This window comes from Rousettus aegyptiacus, unplaced genomic scaffold (assembly GCF_014176215.1).
Source record: "Rousettus aegyptiacus isolate mRouAeg1 unplaced genomic scaffold, mRouAeg1.p scaffold_m13_p_5, whole genome shotgun sequence".
NCBI lineage: Eukaryota > Metazoa > Chordata > Mammalia > Chiroptera > Pteropodidae > Rousettus > Rousettus aegyptiacus.
In genome coordinates this window covers 106,531,977-106,548,888 of record NW_023416308.1, presented here as the reverse complement: position 1 = coordinate 106,548,888, position 16,912 = coordinate 106,531,977, and the positions used below count along the sequence as shown (strand labels likewise).

At 38.5% G+C, this 16,912-nt stretch overlaps 1 protein-coding gene across 1 annotated transcript in view; it reads right to left on the bottom strand.

Annotated features, from left to right (window-relative positions):
* EXT2 (exostosin glycosyltransferase 2) overlaps positions 1–16,912 on the bottom strand; it is a 119,587-nt gene that overhangs the window by 47,445 nt on the left and 55,230 nt on the right. Inside the window, exon 8 of the mRNA XM_016146832.2 lies at positions 12,605–12,736. Within this exon, the coding sequence (XP_016002318.2) occupies positions 12,605–12,736 (132 nt within the window). The remainder of the gene's footprint in view (positions 1–12,604; positions 12,737–16,912) is intronic.

Below are 16,912 nucleotides of genomic sequence, written 5' to 3'. Positions count from 1 at the left end.
TGTTTACTTCTGCTAGTCCCTATCAACTCAGGGCCACTTTTGATGAAACTGTCCTCTTAGGTTTATTTAGACCATACTTGTAGTATGAATTTGGACCATGAACCATGGGAAGTGGCTTATGACTTACTTTTCTTTACTCTTTCACTGAAGATACAGTCTTCTACTTTCCTGGCATCATCCAGAAGGCTGTTGTTAGATGCTCCAACTCGCAGGCTTTCAACCATGTCCCCTACTTCATACAGTTATCAGGTAGAAGTTCCAGGTCGCCAAACTCTGCGAAAGTCTCCATAGCACGAGCTGGCTTTGGCTCCCATTCACCTCCCCGGATACTTAGTTTCACTTTGTCTAGGGAGTCAGCAAATACCATACTTTCATGCCAGCTTCGCAATAGGCTAAAATTGCTTTATAATATTTCACCAGTAGTTTAGCTGTTCAGTTGGGAAGGTCATTTAGCATATGTAATCCATCATAAAGCCAGTGACAGAAATCTTTCTATATTTACATTGTCAATCTAATTATGTGCTATTATGTTTTCTACTTAAGTTTGTGGTTGAGTTTGTGTACAAGATAAAAACAATTATTAAGAAAATATGACGATATATTATAGATGGAATGATGAACTAAGCATCTATGATTTATGTAAGTCTTCATACTTCTTCAGACCTCCATTTCCTCATTTATAAAATAGGATGATGGAGAGGTAGATCTTAAAAATAAGTAGTCTCATTTTCTTCATCTGTAAGACTGGAGCCAATAATATGCTACCTTTGGGGTTGTAAGAATTAAAGAACAGAAAATACATAATAGCGCCTGTCTGGGTACAAAAAAACACCCTCTTGTAAATTTCAATTTTTTTCCCCCCTCCATAGTCCCATCCAATTCTAAAATTTATGTTTCCATGTGATAAAACATTATACCGTCAGCCTTATATTAACAACACTTTTTATAGCGCTACACCACTTACAAAATGCTTCCACATATATTATTTCATTAATATCTCATAATAATCCTGTGAAATAAGTAATGTCCTCATTTTACAGATAAGGATAATGAATTTCAGAGATACAAAAGCACAAGGTCAAGTTAATAAATAGTCTTGAAGCCAAGTTTGAGTCCAAAATGTTCTCTTCAGTGGCCTTGATTAGTGACTGGCAACCAATCGCTAGTCGTTCCAGTGTTCTTCTGAAGGTTATCCCTAAACCCAGCCCTACAGATGAGCAAACTGTTGCAAAGAGAGATTTGGTAACCTCAGGATACTCAGATCATCACCAGGAAAGAAGGGATTAAAATTTGCAGTTCAGGAATTTTTGAGCTACAGTTAGCTTACTGAAGAAGGCTCACAGGTTAAACCCATCTGAATGCCTCTCTGAAATTCCAGTTATTATCTGAGGTTTAGCTACTTAAATTTTTTCTTTATATAGCACTGAAATTCACATTTGGCTAAATTCCCACCCTGCTTCCATAAAGCCAAACTACTGTCAAGAAGAGCAGGAAGGGTTGCCACTGATCGCTTTTCAGGTAGTAAAGGAAAAAGTTGACATTTCATCCTCCTCTTACTTGGAAGGGAAGCCAATCATTTATAAGAACGCTCGTCTGGCTGCGGCTTCCATCAGTGGGATGGACAGAAGCCAGTTCAATGGCTCAACATAAGCCATATTAAAAGAATTTGGAATAAGAAAAGAGCAGGTTCCATATGCTGATGCTTTTAATAATTCATGAGTTATATCAGTCTGCAAGTAATAAATGTCACTAAATACATCTACGGTAAGATGGTTTAAGATACTATCTAATCAATTAAATGAGTGAATACAATAAAGTAAAAGCCCAAAAAATGCATCATTGATTTACAATGGTTCATAATTTGCTACATTAAAAATAACAGTTCAGTTCTTTGATAGTACAAAAGATTTGGATTATCCTCAGAACATGGTCTTCAATACACAGTCATCATCCCTGAATCTGTTACTTAATAAATATACTAAAAACCCTAAAAGAAATGCTTCATTGAAAAAAAACTAGCAACTTATATGATTCGAACGAACAAAGCTGATCTATAATCGAAACTATTCGAGAATGTTAATGGTGATTTAAACCACTACTTCTCATGAGAGGTAAAACAAATTTATGATTTCATCTGACTATCTCGTACTTAAAATACTCTGACAGTTTGAAAGAGAGACTTGTTCTCTGGTCTGGGCATAAAAATGTTTGCTAGCAGCCCACCGACTGTATCATAGAGGTAGCTACAGTATGCAGGAAGACTTCATTGGTTTGGTAAACAGAAACTCTGCCTGAGGGTTAAATGAACTCTACCTGTGTAGTATGGAAATAGCGTACTGAGAAATTAATGTTAAAAAAAGTGATTTACCTCAGCAATAGCTCTGGAGCACCTGGCAGAAAGCAAAGAGAGAAAACAAAAGCGAGAACAAACATTCTGGAAAAACACCCATTAACCCCGGTGGCAAAGACTTCCACAGATGAACCCACATTCTAAAATTACAAAACAGGTAAGAAAACAATGCAAAATGATAGGGTTAGACCGTATAAGAAATTTAAAAATTGGAAAACTGGGGAATATAAAAGGTTTCAAATAATTAAAGATATAAAAAAAATGAAGACATATGGAAACAAAAGACATTATGAAAAAAATGGAGCAGACAGATTTGAAAAACAGTAAGAGGTTCTAGAAATAACTTCTGAAATTTAAATCTCAATGGATGAGTAAAAACATACTGGTCACAGCTGAAGAAAACCGCAAAGTAGGTGCAAAAAATTCTCCACTAGGTAGTACAGAGAGATAAAAAGGTGGAAAACGTACGTGGGGGCGGGGGAGGGGGGACCTGCGAGATATAACAACGGAACAAAAGAAGTCTAACATACATTTAATAGAAGTCCGAAAGGAAACAGTCGTGAGAATGACAACTATGCAACATTAAGAAGAAAATGAGTATTTTCCCGAAACTGATTAAAGCATGAACCCTAAGGTTAAGGAAAAATCACTCTCAAAAGTAGGTAAAAGAATGGGGTTTAGAAAATCGCCATTTGGCAAGCACTGTAACAAGTGATTTGGGCAAGAAATCATCCATGGATGCTAAGTCTAGCGGGTGAAAGTTTGAGGAGTAACAGCGTATTTACAGAATCTCAAAGTATTTCCCCACAAGACACATTGAAAGAATAGTAACTTTGCATCAGGAGAATCCAGCCCAAACCTGTAACTATCAGTAGCAGTGGGATAAACTGACACGTGTCTTCCAATACGACACGCTGAGAACACATCATTTTTGTGATATTCTTGTCAAAAACGCATACTTTGAATTTCAATAATTTGAAATTGAATGTATACATAATTTGATGCAAAAGCATCAGACAAACTCAGATTGAGGGACATCTTACAAAATAATTGACAAGTTTTCTTCAAAAACGTCAATGTCGAAGACTAAGACTTAGAAATTTTTCTAGACTAAAGGAGGCTAAAGAGACATGACAACTGAAGGCAATGTATAGTCCGAAATTTTCTTTTGTTTTAATGGACATTATTAGGATAACTGGCAAAATCTAAGGTCTACAGATTAAATAATTGTATTTTATCAGTGCTTATTTCTGGATGATTTTGGTAACTCTGATTCTATACAAGAAGTATTCAGGAGTAAAGGTGCATCATACCTGCAACTTCAAAATAGTTCAATTATACATATATTTACACACACAGAACAGAATTAAAAAAATGTGGCAAAATATTAATATTTGAGGAATGTCAGTGAAGGGTGTACAGAAACTCTCTGTAAATATTTCCAATATTTTTAGAATTTTAAGTCTGAAATTATGTTAAAATAAAAAGTTAAAATACAAAAATACAGAGAATTTTCGGTCCGTTTGAGCAAATGAACAAAAGGTAGACAGAGGAACATAAACTACTGAGCAAACCAAAAAAAGCTAAACCTTCCAAGGATGATAACAAGACTCAGAAATAGGAGGAACTCAGTGTCCCAAAAGGAGGTACTCATCCCTTAAACTGACACGCACAAGCAGGCCAACCCTGTCCTCCCGGTCTCTACCACCTGAGCAGGGGAAGGGAGGTTTATTTTCTAGGGAAAATGAACTAGAGAGACTCCAAACTCAGAGGCACCAGACCTAACAGAGCTGATTAAGTGATCATCTATAAAATGAAAGATGAGAACCCATCCCCTTCCCCCTTCAGCTCCCCAAATGCTTATAGCTCAGACTTTCACTCTCTCCCCCAGTCCCAAGGCAGAAAGATGATTCTCTGCATCAATGAACCAGTCCAAAAGAAATAACCCATGAATACCAACACTTGGGCAAACAGTCTGGTCCCCATCCTCTTAACCTGAAAGCCCATCAGCCAACAAGCCTTTTCTATGTACAAGAGCTTCCAATCGGTGTTCAGTGCCTCACTCTTAGAGAAGAGCAGACTTAAACCTCAGAAACAAGGTATTTGAAGAAAGTTTCCAATGTGAAAGACAGGAAAGAACTGAAGAAGGAATTCCAAGGAAACAAACAATATAAGGAGTTAAAGAAAAATTAAAACAAAACCATGAATATGTTCAGAGAGAGGAAGTGCTATATCCTTAAAACAAGAATAGGAAGACATAAAAAAAGATTAACTAGAAGTCAAGAAATACGCTCTTGGAAACTAAATGAACAAAATTTTAAAAAATAAAGGTTATTAGATAAAATTGAGAAAATATCTAAGAAAAAAATCAGTAAAACAAAAAGAGATAATAAATAGAAAAGATTAAGAAAAATAAGGATCAATCTAGCACATTCATCATCTAGGCTAGAGAGAAAAGAGCGAACAGAGGGAGAAAATAATCAAAGATATAAAATATGTATATTTCTCAGAACTGGACATGAATTTCTAACTTATAACGGCCCAAATTGGTATTTGGTGAACAACAACAAAAAAACATTTATACCATGATATATCATCATGAAATTTCAGAAAAGAATTTCCCAGGAAGATTAAATATCACACAAAAAGATCAGGAATTAGAATGACATCTCACTTTTTGAGATTAAAATGGGAAGCTTAGAAGACAATAGAGCAATGCCTTCAAAATTCTGAAGAAAACTCACCTTAACAAGAATTCCACACTAGCCCCAATATTAATCAAATGTGAAATAGAAATATACGTTTTCAGACATGCAAGGTAACAGAAAATGTATCTCCCAATAGTCCCTTTCTTAAGAAGTTATTGGAAAAAATAAAACGAAAATGAAGAAGATGTTAGAACTTGGAAATAAATAATCCAATAAAGAAGATAGAAAAAGGGAATTCACAAATCATGGTGAACCAAGAATTCAGTATGACCATTGCAGAGGAGACCTATAGGGCCGTCAATCAAGACTGGAGCTAAAGACGGAGAGCTACAGGGGACAGGAGACAGAGACAGGAAGAGAGAGAAAGAGAGAGAGAGAGAGAGAGAGAGAGAGAGAGAGAGAGAGAGAGAGAGAGAGAGAGAGAAGGAAAGAGAGAGGTGTGGTGGCAGAGACATCTTATAGCTTATTTATGCTCAACCACTTTATTCTTTCATTGGAGAGTTTAGGAAAAAATTAGTGATAGGAACATGGACATCTAAGAGAGGGGGAAAAAGAGAGGCAGTTACCTCCCTGGAAGATATAAAGTTACACAAGATAGGAAACAATCATGGTTTACTTGGTTCAATTGAAAACTGTATTTCTATAGTCCTAATAATGTTATACAATACATACCGCTTTAATAAAAAATAATGACACAGCCCTACTGGTCAGATGGGAGAAAGAGAAATGTGTAGAGAAAGAGGGGAGAACAGGAGAAAAAGTGCTAAGTTAAAGGAAGTAAAAAAAAATTAAAGTCTATGATTGAAAAATCAAAAAACAGCTCTATAAGCATTTATGAGAAGAGAGGCAGGTAAGGACAGAAGGAAAGCTAAAAGGGTTGAAAGCAGCTGCCACTTTGGAACGGCCTTAATTTTAGTTATATGCTTTATTTACGATTTGAATTTTAAAACCATGCAAGTGTTAAGCCGTACTATTTTTTAAAATATAAAATTAAGAAATATAGCTGAGATAAAGAGAGAGCAACAAGGAAAAGTGTCTACTCTGCAGCTGTAATGACCGATCGATTAGAAAATTACACTTAAATATTAATTACTTAGAAGGCATGTAAGTAGGATATTAGAAATAGAAACAAAATTCATTACCCTGACATCGAAATACCCCAAAACTGCATTTTCCTAGTAACTTCTACTACAGAATCATTTAAGCAGACCTCAAGGAAGGATTAAAATGGCCCCTGAAACAAGGGCGAAGTGATTTTGATGTGTTAATAAGTGATAGCTGGGGCATGAAGGATGGCTTTGCCAGACATTCAACACGCTCTTAATTAATCTGCTGCCAGATCAAACTCCCACAGACTCCAAAAAACTGTTCTACTCTCTGCCCTCCCACAAGTTGTGTGATGTAAGGAAGCAGTTGGGTTGACTCGTGAATGCTGGAGCCGTGAGAGGGGACTCTAAGCAACAGGAGGAGGACCGCGTCCAGGGAAGCACCATGTGCAGATGCACCCACCACCGCGGAGCTGCCATGCAGATGTGTGCTGCACAGGCACACCTGTCTCTATCAAGGCGGGTCTAGGATGCTTGTGCAAAAGACCTGATTGACACGATCGTCTTAACGATCCCCCTGAGTTTGTCTTATATTCCTTATTTCCTCCCCATCTGGATCTGGGTGGTGAGCTCGTCTTTTCCACTTTCTGTCTGACCATCAGAACTGGCCAAGTTCTTCGGGGCCCCAGATCAAGCTCTTTGGATCTTCCTGCATCTTCTCCATCCGCAGACCCAACTCAGCTTTATTCTCTGGCTACTGATGACCTGAGACTTTCTAGCCTGTTTCCACAGAAGTAACTACAGCTAGAAAACAATTCAAAGGCAAAGGCTACTACTCAAGGAAAGGTTTGGAATTTAGAGTATAATAAACTGCTTGTGCTACTGTGATCCTATCAACGTGAAACTTCAAAAAAAGGTCTTCAAAAAGCTTAAACTTCCTTAAAATTCAAGCTAAAATTTCTAAATTCCATACATACTTTAGTTATGTCTAGGCAGTGGGAGGAAGAAGGGCAGAATAAGCCCAGAAGGCCTCCTGGGGGGCTGGGTAGGCTTTCAAATTCCAGAGAAACATTCCATAAGCTGGAAATTAAAGGGCACTGAGTTGAGTTAAACAGACTCTTAACCCGTTATCTTTTCAACTTAGAATTCTGCTTCATGCATCTGAGCTGGTGCTTCTGCAGTCTGCAGAGTGATTTGCCGCTTGTTAGTGTTTACAAGTGATACTTTCAGCTGCAGGTACAACTATAACCTTTCTGAGTGAGAGCCGCTGTCCGGACATCTAAGTACAAGCAGCCCTGAATTTTTCATGTAGCTGAGACAGATGCAGTCTGAACCCAGTCTCTAGATGCTTCTAATCCAAGCCTTAGCGGTCCAGAAAGAGAACTGGGAGAGAGGGAGAGCCTTCTCCAGTCACTAAGTTAGGACACACACAGTGAATCAATACCACATCAAAGTATGTTTCCTTGACCAGCAGCATCAAAACCACTTGGGAACTTGCCAGAAATGCAAATTCTAGGATCCCACCCAGAATTAATCAATCTGAAACTTTGGAGTGAAATGGCAGCAATCTGTGTTTTAACGAGCCTTCGAGGAAATTCTGATGCTCACTGAAGGAGAACCACTTCCCTAGGAACTCAGGGGGCTCCTGCGAACTCCCACATTTTACCCACAACTCGGATTCCTGCTCCTCTTGGGTGGTAACTGCCAGTCAAGGGCTCTTATGTGATACTCTGCCCGATCCCCTCCCTTTCTAGAAGTCTTCAAAAACAGGATTTGGACTGAGGCTTACCGGAAGTCCAAGTAAGTACGCAATCCTTGTCTGAGGCCTTTCTGCTAAGTTGCCACTCTGGCTAGATTTCATAGGAACAAGCTCTCATTTTTCAAACTCATTCTTACGCTGGGTACAATAATACATTTTAAGTCACTTTCCCCATTTTTCTCATCGATTTTTGTCAATGACCAAGGGACCCCTCCTATCTATCTTCCCTTTCTATTCTAGGTCTGGTATGGTCAAATATAGAAAAGAAAAAAACCCAGAGTATTTTTACTGGTGTTACATCTATGGTAGCAAATTTTTTTTTTGGGGGGGGGGGACCTGTCAAATCGAATTGGGTAAATAAAATTTTGACATATCTGTAAGGTGGAGTATAATCTTTTAAATAAACCTTGTAGAAAAATAATGGGAAAATATTCCACTCTACAACACAACTTTAGGACTATATTACATATACTTTTAAACGATGATTGCTGAGAAAATATGGTTTTGTCAACAAATACCAGGAATCCACAAATTCACGGCTCTTGGCCCACCCCATCTCATATCACGTTTAGTGCTCACTTGCTCAGTCTCTGTCCTCCAGACATGCTCACACCTCGCCGAGAACCGTAAGCGAGGTGGAGGAGGGTGTCCGAGGAGATCCCCAGCTACACAGGCAAGGCCCGGATGTAGGGACCAGGCCTGCCAAAGGGTGAGACCAGCAGTGACACTAATGTTAGAAGTGATACGGGTGTGGGGCATCTGGGGAGATGATAAAAGTTTTGCTGATGTTTGCAAAAAGGGGGAAAAAAATGAAAGCGTGGAGAGACTGAAAATGTAGTAAAATACAAGCAGCCTTGACATGAGGAGCTAAGGGAATTAATGATAAAAACAATTCATCTCTTCATGAAGAACCTTAACTTGGTGAGAAATTCCTTCCAAAGAAGAGATTCAAAACAAAGGGCCAATGTCCCCGCACCAGACACATCTGTTACTTTACAGTTATGCTCATGAATAGTTTTGTCAAACATTTTCAAGTTTTGAGAGTGTGGCCTACATGCATAATGTAATCAGTCTCCTATCTGGTTACAGATGAGAATGGCAAAGCATCAGGTGACACCAACATTGGGTTTCTGCAAGGCCACCCGTCGCTGTCTTCGTAATTCACATGATAGGTCATTAAACTAAGGCAGCTGCATCTGGCCAAAATAGGACTCTCAGCTCTCCTCCTGCCCCCTCTAGTCTGAGCGGGGTTAGTGCATGGCCGGAGGCCCTGACACCGTATCTTTGAAAAAAACAGACCATACCTTGATTTGCTGACCTAGATTCACACCTGCTCCCACTTCAGGATCTCTGAAATTGTCAATTTGATGGAATCTAGAGGGGAGACTCCCCTGCAAGTTGGACTCTTAGTGATCACATCTACAGTAGGTTAAATATTTCTGATAGGGAGGGGCAAAGTCAACTATAAATAAATCAGTGCTACTCAGGCCTCTGTCAGTTGCTCTCACGGAAGATACAGAACGGAAAACCCACAGCTTTAAATCAGGGTTCTCATCACCTGAGCCCCTAGAAATGCGGTAAACACTCAATTACCCTAAAAAGAACTATTTAAGAAAGACTTAAAGAAAAATAGGTAGAATATATTTTCCAATTGCATATTCAGATTTATGTTTTATATGTATGTTCTTTCTCAAATTGATAGAGTCCAGCACGTTGACCATTTTGTCCTGAATTAAATCATATCTCAAAAACTGCAAAGTTTCATGTACTGTTTTCTCCTATTTTATATTCTTATGACAGACAGAGAATGAAAATTCCAACCATTTAGTCTTATTAAATGTTTCTCAGAGCTTTAGATGAAAGTGCGGCATAAGGTCTCACTGTTTCCATACTTCCTGGCTGGGTCATGACCATCCCACCTGTATGAATTCTCCTGAAGAGGAACAGATGTGATAAGCTTTGTCTCGAGCTTGGACCACATGCTTGGAATAGTGGAAATATTTAAGCCCAGAGGAGGCTCAACAGCTCCCTTAAAACTTCATGAACAATTCCAGATCATCTACAGGTAGAAGACCTGGGTTCTCACTTGTTTAGACAACTTGCTAGGCACTGGGAGTCTCATTATGTCCACTTTATAGATGAGAAAGGATTTACCAATTTCCCCACCTTCCCAACAGGTGAATGTCACATCAGTATGTGAGTGAGCCTTGGATGGCGCAAGTCCTAGGATCCCAATCTTCTGGCTTCCCTCCCTCCTTCCTTCGCGTTATCAAGGGCCTCCTGTACAAATCAACCTGTCCCAGGTATTATGAGGAATATGAAGATAGCTCAGAAATTTCCTTAAGAAAGTTAAAACCTTACAGAAAATTATACTTCTATGCATGTTAAGTGACAGGAAAGAAACATAGATAATAGGCTCTAAGAGTTACAAAGGGAAAAGATTACTTCCTGCTCAGGGGATCTGGCAAAACTTCAAAAAGGAAGGAATATATGAGCGGACCACCGAAATCTGGATAAAATGTGGACAGTTAAAGGCACTGGTGAAGAAAGGCACCTTAGTAAAAAGACCAACAGTCACAAAGGCCACACAGAATTCTGGAAAGGCATGGAGTATTTGCAAGAACAGACTTGTGTTGCCAGAAATCCAGCACCCTCTGCTACAAGACAGACTGGGGCCAGACTGGGGAAGGCCCTGCACTCACACCGAGTGTGGACTCCAGTACCATCCTCACCGAGGACCCCCCATGTGCCCACGTTCTCCATCTGGATAAACTACACCATGTACCTCAGTTTTCCTAAATTCCCTCATTTGCCAGTTTGAACAGTCAATTCTCCCAGATAGCACTCAGATTTATCCTCTATTAAGTCTCACCTGGATTCCTGACCTAGTCACCTGACTCCAGTCTTGTCCGTTCTCCATAATGTCAGATTGAGCCAAAACACAATCTTAACATATTACTCCCTGTTTAAATATTGCAGTGATTTCCTATTCTCCACAAAGAACATTCCAACACCTTCCATGAGGTACAAAGCGTTTCGTGATCTGAGCCCTCCCAGATTTCATGCTCTGCCTTAAGCTTCTCTCACTCCTGCCACAAGTCCCTTGCCTATAACCTACATTTGCATGTATGCTACAGCAGGGTATGCCTACATATCACTTCATTTGAGCAGATTCAACTTGGTGCTCACCACTGGCAAATTCAAGTTTTGCTTTTTGGATTTTTTTATCCAAATATTTCTGATTGGCAATTGGTTGAACGCACAGATGTGGAACTCACAGAATTCAAACGCACAGATATGGATGGTCAACTGTATGCTATATAGAATGAAATGGAAATAAGTCCATGATCTGTTATTTAAGTAAAAAAGGCAAGGAGCAGAACAATGTGCATAGCATGATCTCATTTGTGTTCTATAATCACATAATTATGCTTACATGTAAATAGAAACATTCTAGAAGGTTACCTTAGGCAAAGGATTCAAGGGAGAGAAGACTGGAGAGAAGGAGACTTTATTTCAAGCAAAACAGAAAGGTATTTGTTGTTGTTTTATCTGATTTTACCCTGAGCATATATTTACTTCTCAGGCACCCCCACTTCAGGAAGTGTCCTGACCCCTCCCAAACAGGAGGTGCCCCCCTGTGCTCCCCCAGGCTCTGTCACAAGCTCTTACAGCACTTCTCACACAATCGTTGCCTTACTTGCAGGCTTCCCAAGTTACTGGAGAGTTCCTTTGAAGGCAGGGACTGGTTTCTTTTTCTGCGTTTCCAGCACCTGGTGGAGTGCCTGACACACAGTAATCGCTTAATAAAATTTGCAGGAAGAGAGGGAGGGAAGAAGGGAGGAAAGGAGGAAGGGAGGGAAAGAGAATCCTATATGAAGATTAACCAGCTGGCAGTATACACAGCACTACTGAGAGAAGGTAGAATCAGGAGACAAGGAGGACTGGCCAGGAAGAGAGCGATGACTGGAATGAAGAATGGAGTCTAGTTATCTTAAATGAAAGCCTTGGGGTCTGTGAGTTAGACAGCCAGGTGCGCTCCACTGCGGCCAGGAAGCAATAACTGCCAACCCCAGAGGTTTAGGCATTTTCAGTGAAATAGAAGGTCTGGCAGCTCCACGATCCCTACAATGCCACAAGGGCCTTGTGACTCATTCAAGCAAAGGAAGAAGCCCTGAAAGCAGCATCTGAGCACCCCATCTCTCTGATGGAAATACCAGGGGCTTCAGCCATTGTGAGAGTGACTGGCAATCCATAATGCCTCTACATCACCTTTGCTGATTATTTTCCTCATGGGGTACTGGAAATCTTAATTGAAATAATCCATGTAAAGTACTTAGCATGGTCCCTGGCAGAGAGCAAGCACTTAAAATATAAACTATTATTAGTAAGTAGTTTACAGAACCTTTTCAAGAGTACTAAGCACTACGACTGTGAAAGTCATCAAGAAGTCTTTGATTTCCAAGAAGACCCAAGTGTCCCCATTTAGCTCTGCAATAAATAAACATACTGCCTTCCCAAGCACATTTGAAACAAACTAGAAGCTGCAGCTTCTGTATATCCTACTTTTGTCATCATTTCAAAATTAAGCCGGCCTTATCAGACCCCAAGTAGAACAGCACATGTTCATCTTAGAGAGCTAGAATTGAAATAACCTTTCCAAATGCAGTACATTTTCCTTTGTCCCATCCTAACAGCTGGACTGCGCATGACGTGGCTACTAGCACTGGAATTCACTCACCACGGCCGGAGGGTCGTTCCAGTCTTCATAGGAGATGGCAGCGTATGGATAGATCCGGTCGTTGATGATCTGCAGGGTGGCCAGGGCAATGGCTTTGATGGACTGGAAGTACGCTTCCCAGAACCACCGTGCCTGGGGAGGAAATGATACTGCATTAAGTGAGCAAGCGAGACAAGAGTGGAGGAACTAGACGCTCGATCACACTCAACTCCAGGGCTGGGTAACTCCTTTATTCCCCCCAAAGCAAGGAGCCTACGGCAAATACTCCCCGCTGTTCACGCCCGCTCCATCACAAGTGTGCATTTATCAAGCAGAACGTGCGCAAGGGAAGTGCACGCTGGATTTGATGTAGATATAACAGAAATGTGGTAAAACGTCATGGTTATATCAGAACAAGTTTACAATCTTTTTTTTAGTTATAACATACATACAGTAAAGGCACAAATCTTAAGTGGACGGCTCAATGAATTTTTACATATGTACATACGCTTATCACTACTGCTAAGATAAAGATACAGAACATTCTAGCCCTCAAGATTCCCTTATGCCGCTTCCCAGTACCTCGCCCTTCTAAGAGTCACTCGTTATTCTGATTTCTATTTTGCCAATTACTGAATTTTATACAAATGGAATCAAACGATATTTACTCTTTTCCGTCTTTTTTTTTTTTTGCTCAACACCTATATTTAAACCAGCTTTTGGTATCAAGGTTATGCTGGCCTCATAAAATGAGTTGAAAAGTGTTCCTCCTTTTTTATGCATGATTAGCATTATTTCTTCCTTAAATGGTTTAGAAGAATTCATCATAAAAGCCATCTGAGCTAGGTGTTCCTTAGTGTGTGAAGGTTATAAATTGTGGATTAAAGATTTTAAATCATAAACATAGGATTATGCATATATTTTTATGTGTGTCAGTTTTGTAAGTAGTATTTTTCAAGCAACATGTTTATTTAATCTAAATTGTTAAATTTATTAAACTAAAAGTGTGTTAATGTCTTTTTAATGCCTATGGAATCTAAAGTAATACACTTTTCATTCCTGATATTGATAATCTGTATTTTCTTTTTGTACTTGATCGGTCTTATTAGAGACTTATTATGTTTATTAACCTTCTCAAAAAAAATTTTTTTGGTTTCGTTGATTTTTTTATCATATATTTTTTTCTCTATTTTGTTCATTTTTGCTATTAGTTTTATTATTTCTTCTATTTTGGGAGACTTTAACTCATCTTGCTTTTAGTTTCTTGAGATTGAAGTTGAGATAATTTCAATCTTTCTTTGTTTCTAATGTATGCATTTAAAGCTATAAATTTACTTCTAGGCACTATCTTAAATGCATCCCACACATTTATATATTTTTATTATAATTCAGGTCAAAATAGTCTAATTTCTATTGTGATATCTACTGTGATAACTTTTAGAAGTATATTGCTTAATTTCTAAACATTTGAAGAATTTCTATTTATGTGTTACAGATTTCTACTTTGATTGCACTGTGGTCAGAGAACATATAGTATTATTTCAATACTTTGTAATTTATTTAAGCTTAATTTATACATATTATTTCAATACTTTGTAATTTATTTAAACTTGATTTATGGCCCAGCACATTGTTTACTTTTGTAAATAATCTAGATGTCTTGTAAAAAGTGTATTCTGCAATTGATGAGTATAATGTTCTATAATTGTCAAGTAGAGTAAGTTGATTATAAGTGCTATTTAAATATTCTAAATCCCTACTGATTTTTTTCTGCCTGTGCGTGTATACGTATATATCTGCATGTAAGTTTATTTCCACACTTTTACTTTCAAACTTGTGTTCTCAAGGTTTGCCTCAAGATCGTCTCTTGTAAGAGGAATATGAATGGTTTTAATATTTTATTAAATCCAAAAGTCTTTGGCTTCCGATTGTACATACAGTCCCATTTACATCTGATGTGATTACTGATGTGACTGGGTTTAAATGTGTGATCATTCTATTTGTTTCAACTGTTCTTTGTTCCTTTATTTCTTTCTTGCCTTCAGAATTGATCCAACAAATTTTATTATTACCCCCTGTTTTTTTTCTTCATGAGCTTACTGGTTCTTTAGTCTTGTTATTCTTCTAGTAGCCATCTAAGCAATTAAAATAAGCATCATCGAGTTATGTTATACTTCAAATTAGTAATTTTACAACTTACCAAACAATTTAAGAACCTCTCTTTAGCTTCTCCCATCTGTTGTGCTTTAGTGCAAAATATTTTTCTTCTACATATTTTAAATCCAATTAACACATCACTATTATTGATTTTAAAAGTAAATTTTCACTTATATTTATCATATGATTTCTTTTTATGGTAGTCCTCATGTATAGCTGAGCTTCCATCTTAAATTATCTTCCTGCTGCTTGAAGAACTTGTTATTGTTGTTGTTTTTGCTGAAGGCCAGTTGACAGCAAATGCCCTGTTTTTATTTGTTTGAAAGTTTTTTTTTCCCCCACAGTCGTTTTGGAAGGATACATTTGCTGAGTAGAGAATTCGAGGCTAGCAATCTTTTTTCCAGCACATTTAAGATACAATTTCATTGTCTTTTGGCTTCATCCTATAATTGCTAATAAGTTAGCTGTAAGCCTTGCTGGTGCTCCTTGTGGTAACATATCTTTTGTTTCTGACTGCATTTAAGCTTTCTCTGTCTTTGGCTTACAGAAGTTCAACATGATGTGCCAAGGTATGACTCTGCACTTACTCCACTAAGGAGTACAGACCTTATTCAATCTGTGGCTTTATGTCTTTCATTGTTTTCAGAAATTTCTCAGCCAGTATTTCTTTAAATATTGGTTGTCACATTCTCTTCTTCTAGGACTACGAATACACATATATGAAATGTTTTCACTGTGTCCCACAGATCTCTTATTCTATTTTCTGTATTTTTCCTCTCTGTGCTCCAATCTGGGTATTTCCTACCAATTTTCTCCATGGTCCAATAATCCTCTCTTGTTTGTGTATGTGTGTCTTAAAGCCATGTACTAAATTCTTAACTTTGTTCTCATATTTTTCAGTGCCAGAATTTCCATTTGACTTTTTAAAAAGATTTTTTTTTTAAATTCTCCATTCTCTATACTTACTGAACATAGTTTCTGACTGATAATTCCAGTATCTGAATCACCTGTAGGTCTCTTTCTATTATCTGTGTTTTTCTTTTTGTTTTGGTCATTTGGTTTCGATTTCTAGGATGCCTCTTAATTTTTTATTTGATGCCAGACATTCTGTATTAAAAACTGTAGACGTTCTGGGTGATCTAGATTATCTTCTTCATAAAACTGTAATATATTCTCACTGAATGCAATTGGACCACTTTAACCCTGTTGGTGGTTAGTTTTAAGTTTTGTTAGGGTCAACTTTTTCCAGCTTTCCCTTATTCTTAAGATAGGGCTCCCTGGAGCCTTCAGTTAAAGCTTTGGTTATTTACCAGGACCCCTCCATCTTGGCAGGCCTTGAACACAATCATCTCATCAGCTCTAGATATGGTTGCCGGAATGTTCACACGGCTTGTTAGGCTTCCAGCTGCTTCTTTCTGCAGGGATTCTGGGAGTCTTGCTCTGATCGTGTGCACCTTAGAAGCTGGCAAACACCTCAGGGGGAGATTGCACACCTGTTTTCTGCTTACTTCCCTGCAGTCCCCTTTTTCCTGGGATTCTGTCCTTTAAATCCCAGATACTTTCGTAGCCCCTAACTCCAACCTCTCAGCCCTGTGGGTCTGCCGCTTTCTGCTAGGACTCCACACTCATGTACTGTGAATTAGCACACGCCCACAGGGGAAAAACTATAGTAGTGAAAACACCGCTAGCCTCAATGTGCTTCCTTTCCCTCGGGAATCATGCATAGTCCCTCAAGTACTGACTGTACCGGTTGCTCTTCACTGCCTCTCGACTGTTGTTTTATTTATTTTCATAAGCTTTTATACTTCTTCTTTTCTTGACAAGAGGGTTACTTCAATACCAGATACTCTGTCCTAGTTCAGTACATTCTTTCCAAAGAAGACAGTTTCTTATCCAAGCAGAGTTTAAACTAGTTTCCTAACCAAAGCAGGATGCTGATCTAGATGACCTCTCCGGCTTCATTCGGACTTATAATTCCACTCGAAATCAGAGGCTATTAGGATTTACACAAGAGGGTGAAAATATGAAAATTTAACATGAGGAAATTGGAAGCGTATCCAAAAGAGGTGGAAAAAAAGGACACTTTTTGGTTTTGACTTGTCAACTTTGGTTCTATTTGCTGGGCAAGTCCTCTTTATTCATTAAAGCCCAGAATAATTTCTGAGTTATGTG